The sequence below is a fragment of the Pyricularia pennisetigena genome, chromosome 1 (assembly GCF_004337985.1).
Source record: "Pyricularia pennisetigena strain Br36 chromosome 1, whole genome shotgun sequence".
Lineage (NCBI taxonomy): Eukaryota > Fungi > Ascomycota > Sordariomycetes > Magnaporthales > Pyriculariaceae > Pyricularia > Pyricularia pennisetigena.
This window is the reverse complement of record NC_043740.1, coordinates 2,282,919-2,307,693: the sequence shown is the minus strand read 5'-3', so window position 1 is coordinate 2,307,693 and position 24,775 is coordinate 2,282,919. Positions and strand designations below refer to the sequence as shown.

The window sequence follows — 24,775 nt, the reverse complement described above, 5'->3', positions numbered from 1 at the left end:
AAAAAAAAAAAAAAAAAAAAAAAAAAAGCATTGCTAACCCATACTCCTCTTAATTTCTGCTACAACAGCGCCCAGTTTGGCAGCAACAACTACGGTACCAGCAAGGCCACCATCGAGGAACAGACTGCCAAGGGCAAGGTCGTGGTGCTCGACATTGAGATGGAGGGTGTCAAGCAGGTCAAGAAGTCTAGCATATCAGCCCGCTACGTCTTCATTGCCCCGCCGTCGGAGGAGGAGCTCGAGAAGCGCCTGCGGGGTCGCGGAACCGAGAGCGAGGACAGCGTCAACCAGCGCCTGAGCCGCGCCAAGGAGGAGCTCGCCTGGTCCAAGACGGAGAAGTTTGACAAGGTCCTTGTCAACGATGACCTGGAGAAGACTTTCAAGGAGCTCGACGAGTTTGTCTACCAATCGCCAGCACAGTAGACAAAGAGGGATGGAGATCAGATGGTGTACTTTTGCGGTAGACTCTTTTCGGCTAGACAAAAGCATAAGAAGCGACACTCCCCACGCGATAAGGGTAAATAGGATTACCCTCGTGTCGCTATATTTATCGTCTTTCATTCGATTGTGCAGCGGAGGGCGCTAATCCGCCGTTCAACTGTAACCATCAGTATCATGGTCTAGCCTTATGGCGCATATCGTCTAATGTGCGCTGCGTCCCTACCGACTATTTGCCTATTGTACTTCGAGCAACATCGGCCAAAGTTCCCTGGCCTACACCTAAACTGGAGGTGCTCCGTTGTTTTATTCTTGGAAATTGCACACGATACGACTGCCTCACCCACTACACAAGCCTTCGGCTGCAGCCTAGATCAGCAGGGTTTCAAACATTATATTCTTATTAAGATAATTTCATGTTCATGTATGCCTCCTCGTCTTAAAGTAATACAGAAGGACTCCCTGTCCAACTCGCTAAATGGCGACGGGTATTTTCCTCCAAACATAAATTACCCGACGCGAACGCCTTTAACACCAAGCGCCTGACATCAAACCAAATTGTCACCTACCCAATCCGTGTTTGCCGCGAATACAATTTCCCGATTTGTAGCCTTTTCAGCCATCCATCTTTACATCACCATCCCTGTTACTATCAAGATGTTTGAGCAGATAGCTGCGCTTAAAGTATTCGTTGGGATGCACTATGGTTTCGAGCTGCGCCACTGTCATGATGCCCTCATCCTTGGCGCGTCTGATCTCGTTCTTGTGAACATACTCAAAGACTCTTTGAACAGAAGTTAGCATTCGCAGGAACTAAAGACGAGAAATGAGACAGACAAGAGTAAATAAACATACCTGTTGCACGCCATATGGAACTTTTGCTTCTCTTTGTCTTCCCTTACACCGTTCAGAACCGAACGGTCGTTGATGCCAACCTGTTGCAGCAGCGCCGTCAGGTTCTCCAAGTTAAAGTGGCGGTACGGACACCCGTGCGCCTCACCAGGACCAGGCGGGTGTTCTATCAAGATCTTCTGGCAGCTGAACGGACTGTAACCGCGGCCTCTCCTGTTGGCGTCGCCACCCACGTCACCGTAGACGTGCCTGACGTTATACCTATATTCCTTGTTGAAGGTATCATCCGTGATCTTGTTGAAGGCAGAGCGCCAGAACACCAAGCACTCCTCAAGAGAAAGGCCGATGCCCTTTAGGAATAGAGAGTACTGTAGACGGCCAAAGTGCTTGAGGTGAGAGTCACGACGCAGCGAGCGGTGCAGGTGTTGCATGCAAAGCGGGAAATGCTCTGCGGAGAGTTTGTCTACGTTCGCAGCTGTCAGTTCAGACCCTGGCGCGGCCTGGTCGTCGCCGCCACTGCCGTATGATGCGTCTGGAGTGATGAAGTTCTTGGAAAGGTGGTTCAGGATCGGAGTTAGGCGGTCGTCTTCGTCGAGTCGGGGAAGGGCGCGGGCAGTGAGCTATAGGTAAAAAATGTTAGTCTTCAAGACAATCAAAAAGGTGTTTTCAAAGACCTTATAGCCCATAGAGACGTACCTCGAGTGCCTTTTCCAACCGCGAAGTAAACTCAGTGACTACCATGCTTGTCTGCTCCTTTGCAGGGACGTAAGCCTTGCCGCCCTTCAGCAATACCCTTCTGCCTTCTACGAGGTCCGGTACCCTCTCCCAGTCGACTTTGCACCACGTCTCGTCGTCACCGGCAGACTCCTTCTTCCATCCTGCAACTGCGGCAAGCTCTGCCGACAGACTTCTCCTCTCATCCTCCGGAACGGGCTCCCAGTCCAGGCCGTCCAGAGAAGCAATGAAGGCCGCACGCTCTTTGCTGTCGTCTGCGGCTAGCCGCATCCGAAAAAGCATGGTCTCGACCCTGACGAACCTCCTCCTCAAGTCCTCTGTGGAGCAGAAAGCCAGTCTCAGGATGAAGTGTCCATAGTGGTCCTTTTGCCTTTGCGCGTGCAGTTGCGTGGAGGCCGAGCTGTTGGCCTCGAGCGGGAGGTACTTGTCCAGCAGGGGCTTCATGTGCAGCGCCGTCTCCTGCGGCGTCTTGTTGCGGAAGCTGCAGGCCTCGAGCTCGGCGAGGATGCGAAGTCGGTCGATGGCCCACTGCTCGAATTGCTCCAGCGTTATGTCGGCCGTGGGTGGGATGGTGTAAAAGTTCATGCGGTGAGGGTATTCGGTCGCCTTGTAGGCCGGGTCGGCGAACTGCTTCTTGCGGTGGTCGGTGACATTGCGCCGTTTGGCGTCTTGTCGATTAAAGTCTTGCCTGAGCATGACGATTGTTATGGGCCAGCAGAAGTTTGAAAAAAAGTCAATATGTATGATATTAAATGTTAGGCCTTGGTTATGGCCTTTTTTTCAGTTTTTGTTCCAGCTATGCAACAAAGAATTTCATCAACGTTGGTGATCTACCCAGAAGAGGTAGCACCGAAAGCCCAAATTGAATTTACTACTCTACGCGTTTTGTCCAAAAAACACGCGAGTTGACGCGCTTTAGGGGCGGGGTGGGAAAAGTGGCGCGTTAACTCAAGTGGTGATTGGGAATGGATCTAGCTCTGGTACCACCACACACTCACCCCTCCCTCTCTGTCAGAATAGACTAAGCAAGCGGGGCGGCCTCTAAATTGAGCTTAACCTCGCCAACGGATGATGGACAGGACTGACTGCCCGATCCCGCCTCTGCTGCCAGATCTGAAAGCACTAGTGTCGATAGCATAGCCGACGCTAAGCCGTCGCGTTTGGGAACGCATTACCCCCATGCCACCTTTTCACCCTCCCACCTGAGAAAAGTAAGACGTGAGTACGGCATACAAGCCATGTGGGGAGCCCACCTGGGGAATCCTTACTTGAAAATAACAGCTGGCAGGTATTAGGCGTAGGTATTCAAGATTGAGGGACTCAAATCAATTCGGCTGCAAGTGGAGTTCAAACTAGTTTGGGCGCACGTGATGCCCGTATGAGGAAATGCGGCCGGTTTCGTACATGGGGAATGAGTCTAATCAAGTCCCACTTTGACTCGGGACCCTAGAAATGATTTCTTGGTGAAGGTCCAATCAATCTCGAAATCGGTCCTCGGTCACCCAATTACAAAGGTGTGCTAGGTGTGTTTATATGTGTGCCTTTAAACCTAGCCTAGTCTCGGCTGGTCTGGTTCACCGGCTGCGCTAGGATGAAAGGGGGGGTTGTGTTCTCCCTCCTTTTTCCAAGCTCAACAGAACCATGCCGACGGGACTTGACCTAGAGACGTGACCTGACTTGTCCTGACCTGAACCGAACTGTAATGGATTGACGTGCGGCAAAAAAGAAAAAAGGAAAAAAAAAAAAGAAAAAAAAAAGCGAACAAATCATACCCCCGATCCGACGCACCGCCCTCTCTACCTAGGCCCAGCCTAGTCTCAGTTTGCCTCTTCGTCACAACCCGGACTTTTTACTTCTTCCTCTCCATTCCGCAATCTTCTTCTGCGCGCTCCTTGTCACTTCACTGTAAAGGGCATCGCCCAACCCAACCCACCAATCGTTGGTTAATCCATCGGTCGGCCCCCTTTAATACTTTGGCTGCAGACCATTTATCTGCTGCACAATTTCTGGCCCAAGGCACAATCAAATATGAAAGCAGCATCATTACATACCTTGAAGCTAGTGTTGTTGGTGGCCAAGGATTGAAGATCCCAATTGGTCTGCAAGTAAACCACTGACGGCCGGCAGTTTATCAATCACTCGCAGACATGACGATGCCCACCGTCGCAGCCATGGCCAAGGCTGGGATGCCGTCCGCACGTGCATCGCATGCGCCAATGCATGCTGATGAGAGGATCGAAAACGGCACTTCACAGCTGAATGCACTGGCCACGCCTCAGCCTTGGCCTGCCCAGGATCGGTGGGCTGAGCTGCGGCCTATAATCACCAGGTTGTACAGGGAGGAGAATAAGACTTTGAAGGATACAATGGAAATAATGGAGCGGGAGCATAATTTTTCTGCCACGTACGGAAATAGCCCCTCTCCCATCCCGCTCCATCTAACCATGTCATTTCTGGTCGATTTATTAACATACCTGCGCTGTCCAGGGCGAGGATGTACAAGACCCGCATCAAGAACTGGGGTCTGGACAAAAAGTTCAAGGCAAAAGAGGTCCTCGTGATGCTTCAAGCGCAGAAAGAACGCCAGAGTGATAACAAGGAGACAGAGTTTGTCGTACGCGGCCACAAGGTCGACCAGCGTCGCATGAAACGCTACCTGCAACGCAACAAAATCGTTCTAGATCGCTTCAAGGAAGGCGATCTGCCATCTGACGAAACGGCTACCACATACAAATCATCGGTCTCCAGGTCACCCGAAGGCGGTTCGCCAGAGTCCCGTTGCAGTGCCGGCAGCACTGGTACCCGCCGGCTCTCCAGGGGACGTCGAACTTCGGCTACTGTCGTCCACGTACGCACACCTTCGCCGGAGCCAGTGAGCAGTTCATGGCAATGCGTTACAACCACCGAACCGAGTTCGCCAAGGCCCACTCTCGGCCTCCCAGGTCCAGTCATAGATGCAGAGAGGCTTCTCCACGCAGTGAGATCATATATTGGCGGCTCATTCGCAGCTGGTACATGGTTCTATGATGCCTTTGGGCGCATCCAGAGCCGGAAGGGAGGCACCGCCGATTCGCTTTTGCTTGACACCTGGACCAGACTTGAGGTTGTGGCCTCGGGCATGGCTACGAAGCAGGACGTCAAGGTTTTTGGTACATTAAATCCGGCCTTTGAGTCTCTACAAGAAATCGTGCGAGAGGAGGCGCCACTTCTCATCAGTCGTATGCTGCGGCTGTCACGCAAGCTCGAGCTGCTCCAAAATCGCCAACTCTGGGCCGTCCTGGTTGAGTACATTGGCGAGCAGACCTTGCGAATCCTGGGCCCAACTCATGTCATGAACATCATATGGCAGCAGTTTCGCGACATGGATGTGGGGACTGACGAAGAAGTTCTTGACCGCGCCTTCATGCTCATTGTCGCAGAGTTCGACAGATGCTGCCCATCCGCGACAAACTTTGGCGTGCTCGAAGCTTACCGGGACCACTTTGACACCGTGTCATCTCCCTCTCGCCGTCGGAATCTGGAGGCCCAGGAGGTGAGTCTACGTCAGACGTTGGCGCTTATGCCAGCGCATGCGAGTGGTACACCTCCGTTGCAGGGCTTGCTCCTGCGGATGCGCATAACCTCATCTCTTGTCGCTTGTGAGAAGGGCGAATATGCACGCGCCGAGAAGATCCTGTTCGAAACCTCATTCGCCGAATTTGCATGCCTCGGCCCTTGGGCCGTTGCCTCGCAACATGCAGCCCTCGGACATATACTGGTCGCCAAGAAAGACTGGATTCGAGCGGAGCAGGCATTTCTTGCCGCCGCTGCACAGGTCGAGGGTGCTACGGGGTATCAGAACGAAAGCTGCTGTGAACGTATGCTGGCAAACCTCGAGCGCCTTTACACATCCACGGGCCGATATCATGACGCCACTGAAATGCGCGACCGTAGATTGAGGAGGCTGCTACAGCAGTCACAACAGCTGGGCCTGTCGCGGGGGCTACACTTTCAGGCGGACCGCGAAATAATGCCATATTCAATGGTGAAGTTGGAATCTCTAGACAAGCTATGACAGCGTAAAGGCTCGAGGTTCTAGCTTCCCCATCCTGTGAGTGGCTCGATCCAATTGTGCACCCATGGGCTGCCGAGAAATGTACGACAAGCACCAGTATCAGTGCCAGGCGACATAGGAGTTCAAGCATCTCTGAATGGGCAAATACAAAGCACAAGTCGATTCGGGCCTCTTTTTCTCCCCTCTGCGGGATGGCCGGGTCCTTTGAAGAGGGTAAACAAGAGTTGCGTTGACTTCGAGTGGTTTATTCACTGACAAAGCGGTAGAGAGACCCACCGATACCCGCTGAGCTCAAGCGAGCGAGTTCTCAACAACTCACCGAGAACTGTCAGGCCCCTGACTCATTGCATGTCCCCATGGTCAAGGCCGGGACAGCGCACAGTGGATTGAGTTTCTCAAGGGCACCATGTGGCTCAGTTCCGCGTGTGTTCCGAGTGAAATTCTGTCGACATGATTGGTCTATGGTCAAACTGCCGCAATTGCTTACAGGTATACACCGACCAAACAGGAGAATCGGTTCGTCCAGTGAGCTTGCTAGCGATTCGGCTGCTACCGCTCCAGTCGCTCCTAACTGGCTCAAATTAAAGAATAGCATTCACGGATTAAAGTCGTTGTCTTTATAAGCCAAAGACGGTTCCCCGCATTTGGAAGGGTCGGGGGTGACGCCGTGACGCGAGGTCCATGTACGGTAATATCTACTGTAGTTTGATTATGTGGGAATTTATGCCACATTGCCGCATGGTTTGCCTCTTTGGGGAGGTATTTTTTTTCTTGTGCGAGAACAGGACCTATAAAGAACCTCCCAAGACGTACTCCGTATAGCAGCATGTCAAATAGAGCAACAATAGCAATAAAACCCCAGCGTTATACCGCCAGCTAGGCCTCTTTGGTTTTGGTTCCAAAGCTCGGCCGCCAATCAATCATGTTTGGTTCAGTTTTGTTCCCCATCGAAAAAGCGGCCCGTTGCTGACGAAAATCAAAAAGAAAAGAGAATGACTGATTATCCTGGATTTTGCCCGACTTTCTCCATGCAGCCGGGGTCGCTTAGGATAGAGCTTTGGGACACAGACCAATTTGGAAAGTACGATTTCAAGTTTGGGGATGCATCCATTGGATGATTTTAAAGAGAAACACGACATTGTTGTGCAACCAAGGAGGCACATAGCGGCCACCTGCCGTGCATTCGGTGGGACCCAATTTCCAGGGGCCTTATTCGTGGGTTGGTATTGGATTGTTCCTTGTTACCAAGATTGGTTCGGGAGGTGTTATTAGAGCAAAATACTCTTTACAACATGACATGTTCTTAATCATCCGACTTGGGCGATGGACACTTAGTAACCAGGAAAAAAAGAAGAAGAAAAAAAAAAAAAAAGACAAGGAGGAAGGTACTAAGGGGCGTTCGTTTACCCGATGCGTCCAGCAGCCTTTCCATCTTGCCGAGCCTTACCTACTAACCCAGGGATAGTACCGAGTAGAGTGGTCTGGACTACCAGGTAATCTTGGAGCTTACACGTACCTGGCTTTCGATTGGACGGGGAGGATAGAAACCATACCTGGTAGCCAACAGTTCAATATTGCACACCTGGGTAATATTCCGGAAGTGAACTGTAGCTACCTTCCCGCTGCAGTTTTACGAACAACAAACAAAATGCGTACCCCACGTCAGAGGGTAAGGTAAGGGTAGTTGTGAGATTCTGCAACCCCCCTGGTTGGTCTTTCCTCTTTTCATCATCATTCAAATTCCCTTAATATTCGTTGGCGCGGAATTAACTGCCCTCGACCAACGAAAACAAGGGTCACAACAGGGAGCAAGGGAGGAGAAAGACAATAAGAAGAAGAAGGAAAAGAAGAAACAACCCACTTTCCAACCAAATGACCACACAACTATCCCAAATTATCATGCAGGTTGATGAATCTGCATTAGTTTACATTCAGCAAGGCATCAAGTAGTAATCAGGGCCGGATCCGGAATCCAAGAAACCGCCAAGAGGAAACCCCAAGCGGAGGACTACCGGTAGGCCTGGAGGGAATGGGGCAAGTTACTGTATGTGCCTAGATTTTGTGGGCAAAATTGTCACATCCTAGACTGATAAGTACCCAAGTCAGGGTAAATAGGTTGGTAAAAAGGGCATGGCTTGTCGGCTCAGCTTTTCGGGAAGAAACCATTACCACTTAATGTTGGTGGACAACTCACTCCCGCATCATCACTATCACCTTCATTCCTCACAGACGGGAGGCAGGGTTCCCATGCTGTTTTCAATTCATTGAACATATTTTATCGTCTATTTCTTTCTGCCTTCATGTCTCTCGCTTTCCACTGCACTGCCCTGACACCACCTCTTCCCAACCAACTCTCAGATTCCGCTCAACTTTGCATGGCTTGCGACCCCAATCATTCAAGCAGAGAGATTCCTCAGAACAGCTGTACCCAAACAACGCCCAAGAGCCATGTCTCAGCAGGAACCAAAACCATCTCCGGTGGCGGCTGACATGAAGCACCAAGAAAATCCCCAGACCATGAACGGAGAGGGTCAACTCCCGGCCGTATCGGCAACCAAGATAGCCGAGGACCTCTCTCGTGCCACCACCGACCAAGGAAGCCACCAGTCCTTCCGGGTCATCATCGTGGGTGGAGGACCGGGCGGCCTCCTGATGGCACACATGCTGTCCCGCGCTGGGATCGACTGGACGCTGCTGGAGCGTAGGGAAGACGGCGGCCTGGTGCAGCCGGGAACTGCCCTTGCGCTGTGGCCGCAGGCGGCGCGCGTGCTCGACCAGCTCGGTCTCCTGGAGGAAGCCGAGAAGCTTTACATACCGCTCGTGGGCAAGATCAACTTTACCAAGGACGGAACTGTTGTGGGCACGTCCAACATGATTGAGAGGTTGGGTACCAAGTAAGTCTCTTCTGATGCCGAAAAAAGGACGGAATCAAAGATGTGACCATCGAAAACACCTGTATCGGTTCCAAGTAAGAGCTGGGAGGTTCTGGTGCCAGGCACACACTCTCTTCTTTGTCTCCAGTAGGAGGCAGCCGATGCGACACAGACACACAAGGCTTGTCCTGGGCTCTGTCCAAGCGATCGATCCCTAGATCAAATGAACAGTCGCCAAGCAGTCTCCTGCTCTGTTATCCTACGGCTTTTCCTTTGACTCACCCTTCTTCCCATATCTGTGTTGGTAGCTTACTAACCCACATTTTATCGGCATTATAGCCATGGCTATCCCTGGATGCTCTTTGATCGTCAGGTTCTCATGGATTTCCTCTTCCGCCGCCTCCCAGAGCAAGAGACGCGCGTACAGCATGGCAAGTGCGTCTCGTCGATAGTGTCGACTCCTTCCGAGGCCCGCATAACCTGCACCGACGGCACGGTCATCCACGGCTCTCTCATCATCGGATGCGATGGTGTTCGCAGCGGCGTGCGGAGGGCGATGCGCGACCCGGCGACATTCCCCCAGGGTGGGTTACCCGTACCACGGCAGGGCAAAAAGGCAAAAGCCGTAAACGACGACGAAGACGATGTCATGAGTGCCGTCTTCACAGGCATGGCCGGCCACTGCTCCCGACCCGAGGGGATGGCTCCACAGACAGTCCACGAGATGCACGACTGGGGCCTGGCGATACTCTGCATGGCCGGGGATGATGACGCCTACTTCTTTGTGTTCAAGCGACTACCAAAAAAGGACCCTATAAGCCATCGGCCGCGCGGAGACAGGACGTCATCGCGCGAGGAGGACCTGGCAGCGCTGGCGGCCGAGGTGGCCGAGCGGCCCGTGGTGGCGGGCGGTGAGTTGCGGTTCCGCGACGTCTGGGCCGCGCGGACCAGGGCGACGCGGCTAGACTTTGAAGAGGGCTTCGCGGACGAGTGGCACCGGGGCAGGCTGGTGCTGGTTTCGGACGCGGCGGCCAAGATGACACCTAACGCCGCCTTCAGCCTGGCCACAGGTGTGCAGGGCATGGTGGACCTGACGAATCGGCTCCGGCGGCTGCTGCTATCGACGAGCCAGCCCTCTGGGGAGCAGCTCACGAACGAGGTCCTGGCGCCGTACCAAAAAGCCCGGCAGCCCATGGCCAAGTTTGTCAAGGACTTTTCGGCCGGCTACACGCGGACGTCGTCGTGGTCCAACAAGGCGTGGAGGTTCGTCGACTGGCTGACGCCCAAGATTGGGGGCGACGCCGCGATGACCGACACAATGGTTGCGTCCATCGTGAAGCGGAGCATCGTGCTCGACTTTGCCGAGGAGAAGGACTACCGGGTCGGCAAGATGCCATGGAAAGTCGGACGGATGAAGGAGGCGCCCGAGATGCTGACCATGGGACCAAGGAAGAAATCCTTCGCGAGCAGTGATGAAGCACTTGGGTTGGCATCCGCGCAATGACCTGGGTCCTCGGCGTGCGGTCCGTGAGGTTTTGTTTCCAGGGGTTGCCTGACCTGCCTGACCAAAACCCATTCAAGAAACTCAATCATGATACCCAAAATATACGAACCTAACATACGCAATTGGAACTGACTTGTCGCGGTGCAAGAAGCTTGTAGGCATGAATGAAGATACCATACGTGAATCAGGCATCGAAGTAAATACCTATCTTTGAGTATAGCGCATGAACGTGCACAAGGTGCGATGACCGAAGGGCATGGAAAATAATGGATGGGATATCCAACCAAGCCTGTGCGCCCGTGCAAATATCGTACGCTTCCGTATGTCTAACGTAACGAACGGGTAACGCCCAAAGGATTGGATAGAACGAGGTTTTGCTAATAAGGCTTTAGACTTGGACAGGAAGGGGAAAAAAAAGAAGAAAAAAAGGAGCTGTGCCGAGGATTTGTAGCAAATATGATTCTGACAGATTTTCAATTATGAACACAACAGAGCCGCATCGTAAGAACTTTTGTCTTCCTCAATTGGAATTTCAAGGCTAATGCGCGCGTTTTCCGATTTCATGCAATGTCTGATGCCTTAGTTCCTCAGACTAGCCTAGAGAGGTGCAGCCGTAGGAGCGATTCTGGCGGCTCTCTCGGTTCCGTCAAAGGACGCCATCGGGCCGCGTCTTCAAGTACAAACTTTTTTTTCTGCCTCTCGTTCTCGTACCAGGTAGGTGCCTGCAGCAGAGGAATACTATCCTGACGACATCAGGGGGGCTAAAACCAAAAAGAGTGAAAGCGGAAATGTCAGCGCAAATTAGTTCAACGATGCGCAACCGAAATCGGTCATTCACACTCTTTTTTTTTTTTTTTTTCTGTTTGGATAAGCAAAAGGATGGAGATTTAAAACCCCACCCAGCGCAAATTACAGCGGTACATTTTTTTGTTCTCCCCCTTTGATGCAATTGAAAGGCGCGCGCGCCCTTGTCTATTGTATTATTCCTGGCCTCAGCTGACCTCAACTGGAAGCTAGAACCCGGTCAGGGAGCCGGATTGTTAACCAATGCCCAAAATCTCAGTGCTTCTAACTTCGACGTCTTGGACTTCTTTTTTTTTTTTTTTTTTTTCTCTTTCTCTTAGATTGTTTATCCGTCTACACCAAGGTAAGGACTGCAAAACTTAGTGTAGTAAATCCGCCGCCAATCTTTCTTTGACCTCTTACTATATATATTAATCCAACAGCCAATGGAGTCAACCCTTTCCACCACCTGCGGTAACCAACCCTAATTACAGGTACGTTACATTGTAGCGTTACGGTGCACCTAATAAAAGGTTGTTGGGCTTTATTACTCACGCTAGACCCCACCTGCCCGTTCCCTGCCACATCCTGTGCCCCCTTACCCAGCCTGAGCTTAGTATTGCGCGCCAAATCGCCGCTACTTCGGGCTTATATTCTCGTTCAGCACTAAACTGCCAGCACTCACTGGCGCAAGCGTTAAACCTTTCTCAAGACGACATGACTGACTTTCTCTGACATCAGCTAAAAAGTGCCACCGCACGCGCGCATCAAAGACCAACTAAAGGTACCTACTGGGGGTCACGGCTAACACAGGTCGCAAGGCTAACGGGAGAGGGATTTGAAAAATATATATATATAATAATAAGCATTCGAAAAATCCAGACTGCTTTGCGCAGTGGCGGGGTGGCGGCTATCAGTGCAGAAACAAAAGAATACCAGAGGCCAAGCCCGGCCAAAAACAAGACGAAGAATCAAAAAGTCCAAAAAGTAAAGCAAGTGAGGCAAGGCTACGTACGTCCCTTTCTCTCTCCCTCTCCCTCTTTGAGAATGTGTTGTGTGCATTTCTGCAATGCATTTCTTTGATCCCTTGTGGGTTTTGGATATGCAATGCACGCCGCAGCATCCCTTTCAGCCACCTGACTGCCTGCCTACCGTAGTAATTCAGTCTCATTATTATTAGCTACATCCACTTCTTAGATCCCGCATCGGCCGGTCGTTTACATCGGGCGATTGATTTTGGTCAACCAAAAGTCGCTACTACAGCCGATACCAAAAATTCGTCCTTTCTTTTCGTCGTCGCATCATATCAGAGTCTAATATCACTCAACATTTACGACAGCGTACGTAACCTGCATGGATTGATCACGACTCAAGTCTTAGGGTTCTCTTGTGCGACGCTCGAGGGCCAGGCAGGCGTTTCTTGGAACCTGGAATGGTGTCTTAGCGATCTGCAAGGCCTGAAGAAAACAAATCAACCAACCAAGCTTTCTCAGCACAGCACCACCTTCCCACGACCTTGCAGGCTAACTTCCGATTCGAATCGCTGACATCCGCTCTGTCCCTCCCCCATACCTCCCCCCTTCCTCCCTATTGCTACCGCAATCATCGTTTTTCGCTTCGAGAGAAATCAGCCAAGGGCAGTCAATCAGTCAGTCAATTGACAGTTAAACAGACCAACGAACCCTCCTTGACCCCCAAATTTGCGGCCGCCCCCCCCAACCCCCAGTCCAGCCCTCCGGAACTGTCAGCCGACTACCTGCCTACCTACCTATCTACCTGCCTACCTAAGCCAGCAAGTCTTCCATCTTTGTATCCAACTCGCCGGGCCCTGTCGCCACCGACCCAACTGCACTCTTGAAGCCGTACCGTACCGTACCGTACCTGATCGATCCTCTTGGCCAGAGTACCTAAACCTATCTCAGTTCACATCCTTGTCCATCTGGTCAACTTAACGCTTTCGAGACCACGTACAGCCAGAGTAACGGGTCAAGGTCACGACTCAGGCCATAGGTTCCACTCATCTCAACTTTCGACCGTCTCGGGAAGCTTCAAAGGTCCCCCTCTCACACAATCATGACGGACGGGATCCCGAAAGAGCCCATCCCTACGAGTAACCCACCGTCGAATTCAGCCAACCCATGCCAGCAAGATGACCAGGCAGGACCCCACGCAGCAGATCACCGGCTGTTACAAGCTGCCGCCGCCGGTCTCTTGAATAAGCAAAATGCCGCCTCAAACGCAACCATCAATTTCTCTTTCCCTACTTTAGACACAACATGCGCCGTCAACTCGATGAGCCCAATCGATACCCCAACTAAATCTGCCCGCCTGGGGAGCCACCACAGCCACGTCGAGTTTCGAACGAGAACAATCGCTCCTTCACCTTCGGAAACTCCCAGCTCGCACCGTCACTCTGACGAAGCGCTCCGATACCAGCGAAGCCCCCTTGCCTCCAGTTCGAAAACCACAAGTCCCCAGGAGGCTCCTGAGGGACGTCCCGCCCATCGCAGGGATAGCAACAACAACCTCTCCCCGATCACGCCAGCCAAGTCCCCCGCGTTTGGTCTGCATCACAAAACGTCTGCCTCGTCTCTGCGACCCATTGCACGCACCCCGAGCTTCAAGAACAGCTTGGGCCCAGGTTTTGGCACTGCTTCGGCCGCCAGCTCAACATACCCAAGCCCGATCATATCTGCTATGGGCGACGTCACCCCACTTCCATCACCACTTCTATCCGGTGACTCGCCAGGCCCTTGGAGGAGGTTGGCGCGCCCGCCCTCTCGAGACACGCCTGCCGCAACGCCTGGCGTAGAGTCGGTTCTTGTTTCTACCAACGGCGAGTCGATAGCAGCGGCCATGACATCTCAGCCGCAGAGGAAAGCTTACATGGGCTTGGGGTTGGAGACGAGCTCTAGCACCAGCACCAGCAATCAGCCAGAGAGGACCCTACCGCATACTCGAAACAGGAGTGTGAGCGAGTATAAGCCGGACCCAATGTTACTGCCCAAGCGGATGTCGACAGTGTCAGGATCTCGGGACAAGACGGAAAAAAGCACAGAGGCGCAGCAGCGCATGCGTCGTGAGCCACATCTATCGGCTGCCCGTGGGATAACACCAGTGGAGAAGCCCCCTACCCCACCGCCTAGCGAATCTTCCCTGAGCGCAGGGGAGAATTTGGTGGGCGGTGTTCCTGCTAAGATCAGCGACGAGGAGGACGGTTCCGATCAAAAGCCTCGATATGAGTACTTTGAAGCACGCAATCGTACTGATGGCAAGCTGCGACGTTGGCGGGCCGTCAAAGAACTTGGGCAAGGTACCTTCAGTCGGGTCATGCTGGCAACGAGTGCGCGGCCAAACGATGAATCCACTAGCGAGGACTCGAACAACGCGTCCACGCGAACCGGAGGCCAGTATGATCGCAAGACACTTGTCGCCGTAAAGGTGTGCGAATCGGGACCTAAAGGTGGAGCTTCAGAAGATCGTATCGAAATGAGTCTGAAGCGGGAGCTTGAGATTATGAAATCGATACATCACCCCAACCTGGTGCACCTTCGTGCATGGAATATAGAGCCGACCCGTGCCATACTCGTACTCAGCTATTGCACAGGAGGAGATTTATTCGATGTGGCGAGCGCACATCGCAACGTGCTCACCCCGCCCCTGATACGACGCATATTTGCGGAGCTCATTTCTGCCGTGAGTTACTTGCATGAGAGGCGTATCGTCCATCGGGACATTAAGCTGGAGAGTAAGTTTTTTTTTTTTTTTTTTTTGGTATTAGTCCGCACTTGTCGACAAACTATGCAGCAAGAAGCAACGCTGACCCGATCCTTGCAGACGTTCTGGTCAACCTCACACCCTCAGAATTGGCAGATCCTTCTATGGACTGGGCCACATACCCCTACCCAATTTCTACACTGACAGATTTGGGACTGGCTCGCCGTGTTGCTGATGATGAGAAACTCGAGACGCGATGCGGGTCTGACGACTATGCCGCGCCCGAAGTAATCATGGGACAACCCTATGACGGCCGCGCTATCGATGCCTGGTCACTTGGAGTGCTCTTATATGCTCTCCTCGAATCACGTCTTCCCTTTGACCCGCTGCCTGGCACTGTCACAGGAGCCGACAGTGCCCACCGCATGAGGTCTCGAACTTCGCACCGAATTGCGCGCATTGAGTGGCGCTGGGTCACGTTTGCGGGCGAGGATGGCGATCACGACGGCGACGAGGAATTGTTCAAGAGTAAAGGCCTCCTCGGGGCTATGCAAATCACCGAGGGATTACTGAAACGCGCACGAAGCAGATGGACAGTCGAAAAGGTTTCTCAGACGGAATGGGTCAAGGACGGCATACAGGTCGAGGGTGGCGTCAAGTTTTTAGAAGTGGAAGACGGTGAGGTTGCTCAGGATGATGACGTGATGGGTTTATGATCGTTATGAGGAGCTCATTCTTTTTTTAAGCTGCAATAACCTCGGCAGCTTCAAGGTACTGGCGGAGATAAAGGCAGGTTGGCCATCGTTGCCCCTCTCTATGCCGGCCCAGAGATTCCCCCCTCGGCGATACTCACAAATGACTTGACAGTCTGACAGTAGCGCTCCCCGGCTTGCGGCGCTCCCTGCACCACGTTTTAAAAAAGGCTACTTACTCATCAATTAGCATGCTTTGTTCAAATCACGGCCGTCTCGCACTTGCTTTACATAATATTAAATACTCTGCTCCTGGGCGATTCTTGGTATTGTTTCAGGGGGTTTCGGGCATACGCCCATGTACAAAAATCGGCCCCGGGCCAAGTTACTACTTCACTAAAAGTTGTCGTTAATAACCCAAATTCTTTGATATATTTCCAATCAAGTGTACACAAGAGCATCACTTGCGAATCTGTCGTCTGCTTTTGGCGAAAAGAAATCTCATTTATTGTTTCAGAATCGTTCGTGGCTGACCAAGACAGGAGGATGACGACATTTCCACCTGGCACCCTGCGTTACGTGGTTCAGATATTGTCTGCAATTGCGTCCATTTGAAATAATCATTAACCCGCAACATCTCACGAGTCGCACGCCAAGCTGACGCAAAGTTGTCACATGACCATCTCATTCTCAGTATCAGGAATTAAACGATATATTACACTCAGTGAGTCTCTCTCTCTAAGTATTGTATCGTGATTGATAGTTGGGCATATTCGCCAAGGGGGGTAAAGAAAACAAGACATGTATGCTCAATCATGAAATAAGTAAAAAAAAAAAAAAAGTCGTCATTGCGTTGCCAGACCAGAATCCTAATTCCGAAACTCCATATGAAAGCTTTTGTGTTCAGAAATCCGTGAAAAGAAAACCCCATGAAGTCATGCCAAGGCGCCCAAACTATCATTCATCTATTACATGAGCGAAACCGTTTAGTCGACCTCCTCCATGGCGCTGTCGCCAGTCTCAGCAGCAGGTGCCGAGGCGTCAGCGGCCGGTGCGTCAGCAGACGCGTCGGGCTCCTCGTCAATGTTCAGACCAAGAGACACCAACTTGTGGATGCGCTCGGCGAAGCCGGCAGGCTCCTCAATGGTGAAGCCAGAGACGAGCAGGGAGGTCTCGAAGAGGAGCTGGACAATCGACTTGACGGTCTTGTCGTTCTCGCCGTCGCTCTCAACCTTGGACTTGAGCGACTTGATGATGGGGCTCTTGGGCGAGATTTCGAATGTCTTCTTGGATGACATGTAGCTCGACATGGAGGTGTCACGGAGAGCCTGAGCCTTCATGATACGCTCCATGTTGGCCGACCAGCCGAACTGGCCAGTGCGGATGGCGCAAGGAGCGCCGACCAGCTTGTGGGAGACAACGACCTTCTCGACCTTGTCGCCGAGGACGTTCTTGAGGGCCTTGGCAAGGTCCTCGTACTCCTTCTCCTCCTTCTCGCGGATGGCCTTCTCCTCCTCGGTCTCCTCGAGCTCGAAGTCCTTGGTGATGTCTACCAGCTTCTTGCCCTCGAACTCCTTGAGCTGAGTCATGGCGTACTCATCAATGGGGTCAACAAGGAACAGAACCTCAAAGTTCTTCTCCTTGAGCGAGTCGAGGAAGGGAGACTTCTGGACGGCCTTGAGGGACTCGCCAGTGATGTAGTAGATGTTCTTCTGCACCTCGGGCATGCGGGTGATGTAGTCGGACAGCGAGGTCAGCTCATCGCCAGACTTGGTCGAGTTGAAGCGGAGGAGTTTGGCAAGGGTCTGGCGGTTGGCGGAATCCTCGTGGATACCGAGCTTGAGGTTCTTGCTGAAGGCGCTGTAGAACTTGTCGAACTGCTCCTTGTCCTCGGCAATCTCCTGGAAGAGCTCCAGAGACTTCTTGACAATGTTCTTCTTGATGACCTTCATGATCTTGTTCTGCTGGAGAGTCTCACGAGACAGGTTGAGAGGAAGGTCCTCAGAGTCGACGACACCCTTGACGAAGCTGAGCCACTCAGGCACCAGGTCGGTGGCGTCGTCGGTGATGAAGACACGGCGGACGTAGAGCTTGATGTTGTTCTTGGTCTTCTTGGTCTCAAAGAGATCGAAGGGGGCACGCTTGGGGACGAACAGGATGGCACGGAACTCAAGCTGACCCTCAACCGAGAAGTGCTTGACGGCCAGGTGGTCCTCCCAGTCGTTGGAGAGCGACTTGTAAAAGGCTGCGTACTCCTCCTGGGTGATGTCCTGGGGATTCCGGGTCCAGATGGGCTTCTGCTTGTTCAGCTCCTCCTCCTCGACCTTGGTCTCCTTGATCTTCTTGGTCTTGGGCTTCTTCTCCTCCTCCTCGTCATCGACCTCCTCGATCTTGGGCTTCTTGTCGTCACCCTCCTCCTCCTTGGTCTCAGCCTCCTCATCGGGAACCTCCTTCTCAACCTCCTTCTCGACGTGGAGGTAGATGGGGTAAGAGATGAACTCGGAGTGCTTCTTGATGACCTCCTTGATCTTGCTCTCGTTGAGGTAGTCGAGCTGCTCCTCCTTGAGGTGGAGGATCATCTTGGTACCGCGGCCAAGAGGCTCGCCCTCAGTGTCGGGTGCGATGCTGAAGGTGCCACCGGCGCTCGACTCCCAGATGTACTGCTCGTCGTCGTTGTGCTTTGAGATGACGGTAACCTTGTCGGCCACCAGGTAGGCAGAGTAGAAACCAACACCGAACTGACCGATCATGGAGATGTCGGCACCAGCGGTGAGTGCCTCCATGAACTGCTTGGTGCCCGAGCGGGCAATGGTACCAAGGTTGTTGACCAAGTCCTGTCAAAGTGGTCTGTCAGTACAAGTGGTCCTACTGACCAGGGTGGGGGGTGGGGGGAATGGTTGGTTACTCACAGCTTTGGTCATACCGATACCGGTATCCTTGATGGTGAGGGTCTTGTTTGCCTTGTCGGGGATAATGTCGATACGCAGGTCCTTGCCGGAATCCAGCTTGCTGGGGTCCGACAAGGCCTCGTACCGGATCTTGTCGAGGGCATCTGAGCAGTTTGATACCAGTTCCCTCAAGAAGATCTCCTTGTTGGAGTAGACGGTGTTGATGATGAGCGACAACAGCTGAGAGATCTCAGCTTGGAACTCGAAAGTCTCAGCCATCTTGAGTATGTGTGTATATGCGTCCGCGGTCGTCAAAATCTGAGGGTAATGTGAGTCAACGCTCTGAATCTCAAATTGTAAGTTACAGAGTTGCGAGACGAGACAGAGATGGTTTGGTGAGAACAGTATGTTGGTTGTAGGAAATAGGAAAAGAAAAGAATTTTCTACAGCTAGGCCGAGAAAATTTAAGCACAGGAGTGGTGTTGGTAGTGGTTTCGTTTGGCAGTGGAATCGGATGGAAGCCCCCAGATCAGGCAAGCGAGGCTGAAGAAGGGAGGAGGGGTCGTTGATGGATAGGGGGAGCGGGCGGAAGGGCGGGCTTACCTGAACTGTTCACAAAAACGGGGTATCTAAAATAAAATCAGAATTGAGAACTTCGTGAGAGTTCGCTTTGCAAAAATTTGCAAGAAGAGAATTTTGTCTGTGGTGGAAGATGCAGAGAAAAAAAAGAACCAAGTTGAGAGTCTGGCTCGTTGGACCGGCGCAGGATAGCCAAAAGATATAAGGCGGTGCGGTGCACGCCTGAGAAAAAAAAAAGATTCTACGAGATTCTACGGCTTAAAGTTCTACGTGATTCTCTAATTGGCCATCACCGCCGCCATAGCAACGATTCCTTGCGTCTGATTCGCTAATTGGCGATCATAGCTCCCCACAAAGTCGATTTCGGCGGCAAGATTCAAAAGGCGGGGAAGGTGGAAGAAAACGCAGGCAAGCAGTAACGCAGGCGCTATCAGGGTCCATCCAGTAGGGCAGCCTAGGCGTTCCGCTCCATGCAACAGTGGCGGTCTAGCACCTTCGATAGAGAACTGGAATATGCGATCATTTTCCATGTAGTAGAAGAGTAAGCAGCGCAGGCTGAGAGAAATTTGGGCCCAATCGCTATTCATGGGTTCCATGCGTGTTGGAAAAAGGAGCTCAAAATACTTAATTAAACTCATCAATGGCATGCTTCCATTCAATTTCTATGCAATAAGGTCGTTGGGTTCTGCTTGCAGGGGCTTACTCGGCTGTCAGTTAGACGAAATCTCACCCTGCCGTTAGCAGTAGCTTGCCCCGTAACCACCATCAGCTGTGTAACTTGACAAGGCTGAAAGTGAGGCGGTTAAAGTCGTTGCGAGGCTTACCGGCTGAGGTGCAACCGAATTATTTACGATTGGACAGACGAAGAACGCACATGTCTGGCGAGACTCGGAGTAAGCTTTTCAACTACTGTACTCCGTACCCAAACTTGGAGGCTGTCCCCGCATACGCCACAGGTCTACTTATAGCGAGTGCACTTAGGGTCAACTTCCCGCGGAGAGGAGGTGGCTTGCTTGGCTTATCATAGGGGCCGAAATAAGTATGTTTTTTTTTTTTTTTTTTTTTTTTTTTTTTCGTATTTTTGCTACAGAAACATGGATTACAGGTCTATTTGCACATGTTTGCAGTGCTTTTAAAATCGTAAAGGATATATAAATACATTTTCTTTCCTTTCTTTCTTTCTTACAGAAGCGACACAAACATCTTAGCTCAGCCCAGCCCCTCGTCATCGGGAAACAATTACCTCTCTTGGATGGTTTTCAACTTCGTATGAAGCCAGGTAACCCTGGAGTTTCCACAGCTTCATTTGCAACCGAGCCGAAGGTTGTCCCCCAAGCAAGAACGTGGATCCCTCGCTGAAAATTCTGGAACCTAGGCGCAGTTTCTTGACGTTCTCCGGTCCCAGCAGGACGGTCAGGTCATGCACGGGTAAGACCCCGCTGAGCTTGACGCCTTGTAGCCTCACCGTTTCAAACTCCCCTGGTCTCTCGACCTCATTGTCGTCACAATCACCCATCCAGAGAACACATCCGCGGCGGGTATGCGTATGGATCTGGTCCCAGTGTCCCTCGCACCGCAAGAGGTAGTTCTTGGGCTTGACCGGAGCGTCGCAGATACGGGCATAGTGCATCAGTTGCTCCATTGTCCGCGCGCGCATCAAGTCCAGCACGTAAGTGTCCATGTCGGCGCGGTATACTACGGTGTCTGGGTTTTCGACATTGGCCATAACAGCCATCCTTGCCCTCAGGCGGCCGGAAGCTGTGTGTCTCGGTAATTTGCTGGGAGTTTTGCGTTTCAAGGAAGACGCATCACTGGTCGGAGAAAGTACTTTCAGGGCATCACGCCGGCAGAGCGCATACGAGATTGGCGAGGCTGCGCGGGGCAGCCCTCGAGGTCTGCCTTTTCTGGCAGCTGACAAAGGGTGCCCGGCACCATCAAACTCATCAGTGTCAGCAGGATTACCATCGCTGGTTTCCTCAAATGCTGCAGTTTCCTCAAACTCGCTATCAGCTGTCTCCTGAGCCCCTGCCTCATTGTCACTCTCGGACATCAGAGACACTGGCACCATCCACGGTGCCTTAGTCTCGGGGTGTGGGATGTAAGAAAAGTCTTGCAGGAAGAAGCGCGGAAGCAGTATTCCTTTTCCGGGGAAGCACGCATTACGAACAGGGCTGGCCAAAGCCCAAGCTATCATGATGGAGTTTCGGTCAGTTTAGGCCGGTCCTTTCACCTGTCACTGGCTGTCCAAGTGATCTTTTCACGCACCATATGGGTTTCTGGCGAGTTGCTTTTCCATTTTTCCGTGCTTTGACTTGTCAACCTTGGCCTTGGGTTCGACATATTTTCTCTTGGTGGCCAGATACTCTGGATTCATGAGCGGCGACACAGGCAAGTCACCGACCACAGTGTGCACCATTTTCGTAGCAGGATCTACTTGGGGCTGGATGCGCATGCGGGCCAGGTTGAGAAAAACATCATCTAGCTCCTTGCCCTCTGGCTGCGTGTCCTCTGGCTGCGTGTCCTTCTCGGCCAACACGCCAGGGGGCTTGGTACACTCAGCCTCGACATTTTGGGGGTGAGTGTTCTTGGAGTAGTTTCTAACACTACGGCTCGTGTTCCACGCCCAACTGCGGAGCCTCATTTGTTGGTGAGAGTGCGATGTTCAGCTCAAGATGGTGAGTAACGTGGGAACTTTAGATAGATAGGGTTGGCCGTTGGGTTTGATGATACGACGTTGGGACACTTTTTCCCTCCCAAGAGTCGGAGCTTCAACTTTGCGCTGGCGAATGGTGGAAGCTGTTGTGGAGCAGCCCCAGTTTTCCGCACCCGTCTCAGAATGGGAGCTCCGACGATGTCGCGTTTTCGCAGCTGTAGCAATTGATTAGCTTCCTTCATCTTCACATGTCGCCCCGGATCTCCAATTGGCCATTTGTTGATGCGAAAAAATGAGCCTCCCTCGCTTATTTAGGCATGCCCTCGCCAGGCGCGCGCCATCTGCATCAAGAGCAGCCACTTGCCAACGGACATCCCTAAACCTGAGCAATGCCCGGTCATTCTCCCGCTCCAGCCCGCCTCAAGCGGGCGTCCCGATGCCTCTCGTGACCGAGGTGACGGTAAGGAAACTACATATAGCATACTTGGCCTTGCACACAGAATTGATCGCATACTAACGATGCTTTTGTGCAGGCTGGTGGCTGGCGAACCTGTCCGTAATCCCCACGACCACATGTAATTCAAGCCATAGCCCACCCCTCGCGCAATGCTAACATCTTTGGCCCCGCCTCCCACAGCCGACATTTTCTCAAAGCTGCTCCAGGAGCGCATCATCTGCCTCAACGGCCCGATAGACGACTGGACCCAGGCGTCGGTCACTGCCCAGCTGCTCTGGCTCGAGCAGGACAGCCCACACAAGCCCATCACGCTGTACATTAACAGCCCCGGCGGCCAGGTCTCGTCGGGCCTGGCCATCTACGACACCATGAACTACATATCGTCGCCGGTACACACGGTGTGCGTCGGCATGGCCGCCTCGATGGGCGCCATCCTGCTGCTCGGCGGCGCCGCCGGCCAGCGGTACGCCCTGCCGCACAGCCAGATCATGGTGCACCAGCCGCTCGGCTCGACGCAGGGCCAGGCCTCGGACATCATCATTTACGCCAAGCAGATCACAAGGATAAGGAGCCAGATCAACGACATCATGCGCCGGCACCTCAACACCGCCGCCGGGAGGGAGAGGTTCGCCGCGCAGGAGGTGGACGAGATGATGGAGCGGGACAAGTACCTCACCGCGGACGAGGCCGTGGAGCTGGGCATCGTGGACAAAATACTCACAAGCAGGAGCGACGCTGCTGCCGCCGCGTTGAATGCTGCTAGTGGCGGCCTGTCTGCGGCGACCCCCGCGGAGGCACAGGATAAAAAGAAGGATTAATAGAGTACGTCGACCGTGGCCTCACTAGGCCAAGCCGTTCTCCCCAAAGTCTCAGCGCCATCGCAACATCGTGATGTCGTAGCGTATACCTTGGGAAACGAGCAGTAAGCCAGGACTCTGGTTCTTTAACGGGATGGGGCAAGCCTAATGGCTTCGCAAGACAGTCGATTTGGGGCATAGCAAACCACGAGCAATGACTCTGCGCTTTCTTCTGGTACTATAGGAATTTGGACTCGAGGAATTTCTTCCTCGTGAGTGTTGGTGCTTTCGGTAAAAGTAACACGGATTAATCAAGTGAGGAGAAATCACACTCGAAACATACTTAGATAAAAAGGTGCGTGTTGCAATATGTGTAACATATATTCTGAATGCCTAGCAGTTTCCCATTTTGTAACCTGGGTTCAAGCAAACCAAGGCAACCGATCAAGAAGAAAAACATCCAAGCAATCATCTGCTTCTCCTGTCTCTAGACTAGGCGACATACATAGGTGCAAACTCAAAATCAACATCCTAGAGCCGAGGAAACATAGCGACTGGTTGGCACTCATTGTTCACTTGGATATTTATTGTTAGTACCTCGTGAACGTACAGTGTCTGCTCGGTCGAAATTGGCTTCAGTCTTCTTTATGGTTTGTTGCCCTGACTATCAGTTGTAACTTTTTCGAACTAAACACCCCACAACAATTGAGACCATCTGTGCTCCCCCAACGCTGACTCAAAATTGTATGCCTGCCGCCATGGTTTTGTTTCAAAATATGTGGGACATGATAGACTTTGTCAAGTAAACCAGCAACAAAGTTCAAATCCTCTTTCCATATAGAGTTTCACTTTAAAGTTTTTTGAGAAATTTTGGTCGCTACTATAAATACAACGCAATTTTTCAACATACCCCGAGGGGGGATTCTTAAGCGACAAAGGCTGCTTTTCAATAGCGCGTCCGTCCTCTAAAAAGCTTCTCCAGAAATAACTACCGAGGTCATAAACGAGCCAAAAAGACGTTTATAGCCTGCAAAAGCTGGTGTAACAAAAAGAGAAAAAAAAAAAAAAAAAAAAAAAAAAAAAAAAAAAAAAAGCTACCACCTTGACCACCTTGGGAGGATCAAAGAAACTTTATGTTGGAGAAGAAAAAACAAAGAACAGTAAAAGTAAATGCATCGTTCCTGCCGCTGAGAATGCTACCGGGAAGGGTCACCCGCTCACAGCCAGCAGCGTTGCAGTTTTCAGCCTCACCAAGGGGGGTTTGGACAAGCGCGCAACAGTGCGTCTGGTTACCCTTTCGTGACTCGACTCTTCGGTTGTAACCATCTCGTAGTTTTCCCTTCCCGAGAGAGCCCTGACTCGAAATGACCATCGTAAAAAAAAAAAAAAAAAAAAAGAATAAAAAAAAACAATATGAACGGCTTTCCCTTTGGGGACAGTTTTTCGTCCTGACCGGTTTCTCGCCAAAAGAAAATAGTCAAGTGGGCAACGATGGCGGGTGGGAAGAGATCGATCGAGTTGACATTCAGCCCCAGAGCGACAGAGTCCCCAACACCTAAAAGGACTACCGAGATTTTCAATACCCTCCTCCTCTTTCAATAGTGCAAAGAAGAGAGGGGGAAAAAAAAATGTCGCAATCCTCAACCCCAGGATCACCCAGCTCCTCAAGGTGAGCAGAACCAGCCCAAAGAGGTTATTAAAATCCGTCTGTACCCGTACAATCTGATATTCTCACCCGGCCATGTCCATGCCA

General features: G+C 52.0%; 7 protein-coding genes across 7 annotated transcripts in view; 5 read left to right on the top strand and 2 right to left on the bottom strand.

Annotated features, from left to right (window-relative positions):
• The window catches only part of PpBr36_07253 (uncharacterized protein), a gene marked incomplete at both ends in the record, with an annotated part of 1,045 nt that extends 622 nt beyond the window's left edge, over positions 1-423 (top strand). Inside the window, one exon of the mRNA XM_029894391.1 lies at positions 69-423. Within this exon, the coding sequence (XP_029748708.1) occupies positions 69-423 (355 nt within the window). The remainder of the gene's footprint in view (positions 1-68) is intronic.
• A 630-nt stretch (positions 424-1,053) lies between these two features.
• PpBr36_07252 (uncharacterized protein) lies at positions 1,054-2,721 on the bottom strand (the record flags this gene model as incomplete). The annotated part of the gene is made up of 3 exons (XM_029894390.1): positions 1,054-1,222; positions 1,294-1,910; positions 1,987-2,721. 3 exons carry the CDS (start codon positions 2,719-2,721, stop codon positions 1,054-1,056), a joined length of 1,521 nt encoding a protein of 506 aa, XP_029748707.1.
• Positions 2,722-4,172: 1,451 nt separating this feature from the next.
• PpBr36_07251 (uncharacterized protein) lies at positions 4,173-6,079 on the top strand (the record flags this gene model as incomplete). The annotated part of the gene is made up of 2 exons (XM_029894389.1): positions 4,173-4,429; positions 4,513-6,079. 2 exons carry the CDS (start codon positions 4,173-4,175, stop codon positions 6,077-6,079), a joined length of 1,824 nt encoding a protein of 607 aa, XP_029748313.1.
• A 2,448-nt stretch (positions 6,080-8,527) lies between these two features.
• On the top strand, positions 8,528-10,456 carry PpBr36_07250 (uncharacterized protein; the record flags this gene model as incomplete). The annotated part of the gene is made up of 2 exons (XM_029894388.1): positions 8,528-8,973; positions 9,292-10,456. The coding sequence occupies 2 exons, from the start codon at positions 8,528-8,530 to the stop codon at positions 10,454-10,456; spliced, it is 1,611 nt and encodes a 536-aa protein (XP_029748709.1).
• Positions 10,457-13,312: 2,856 nt separating this feature from the next.
• Positions 13,313-15,672, top strand: PpBr36_07249 (uncharacterized protein; the record flags this gene model as incomplete). The annotated part of the gene is made up of 2 exons (XM_029894387.1): positions 13,313-14,987; positions 15,077-15,672. The coding sequence occupies 2 exons, from the start codon at positions 13,313-13,315 to the stop codon at positions 15,670-15,672; spliced, it is 2,271 nt and encodes a 756-aa protein (XP_029748103.1).
• Positions 15,673-16,634: 962 nt separating this feature from the next.
• On the bottom strand, positions 16,635-21,756 carry PpBr36_07248 (uncharacterized protein; the record flags this gene model as incomplete). The annotated part of the gene is made up of 4 exons (XM_029894386.1): positions 16,635-18,482; positions 18,558-18,854; positions 20,359-21,302; positions 21,381-21,756. The coding sequence occupies 4 exons, from the start codon at positions 21,754-21,756 to the stop codon at positions 16,635-16,637; spliced, it is 3,465 nt and encodes a 1,154-aa protein (XP_029748807.1).
• A 304-nt stretch (positions 21,757-22,060) lies between these two features.
• PpBr36_07247 (uncharacterized protein) lies at positions 22,061-23,043 on the top strand (the record flags this gene model as incomplete). The annotated part of the gene is made up of 3 exons (XM_029894385.1): positions 22,061-22,228; positions 22,302-22,320; positions 22,406-23,043. 3 exons carry the CDS (start codon positions 22,061-22,063, stop codon positions 23,041-23,043), a joined length of 825 nt encoding a protein of 274 aa, XP_029748097.1.
• Between the last annotated feature and the right edge of the window lie 1,732 nt (positions 23,044-24,775).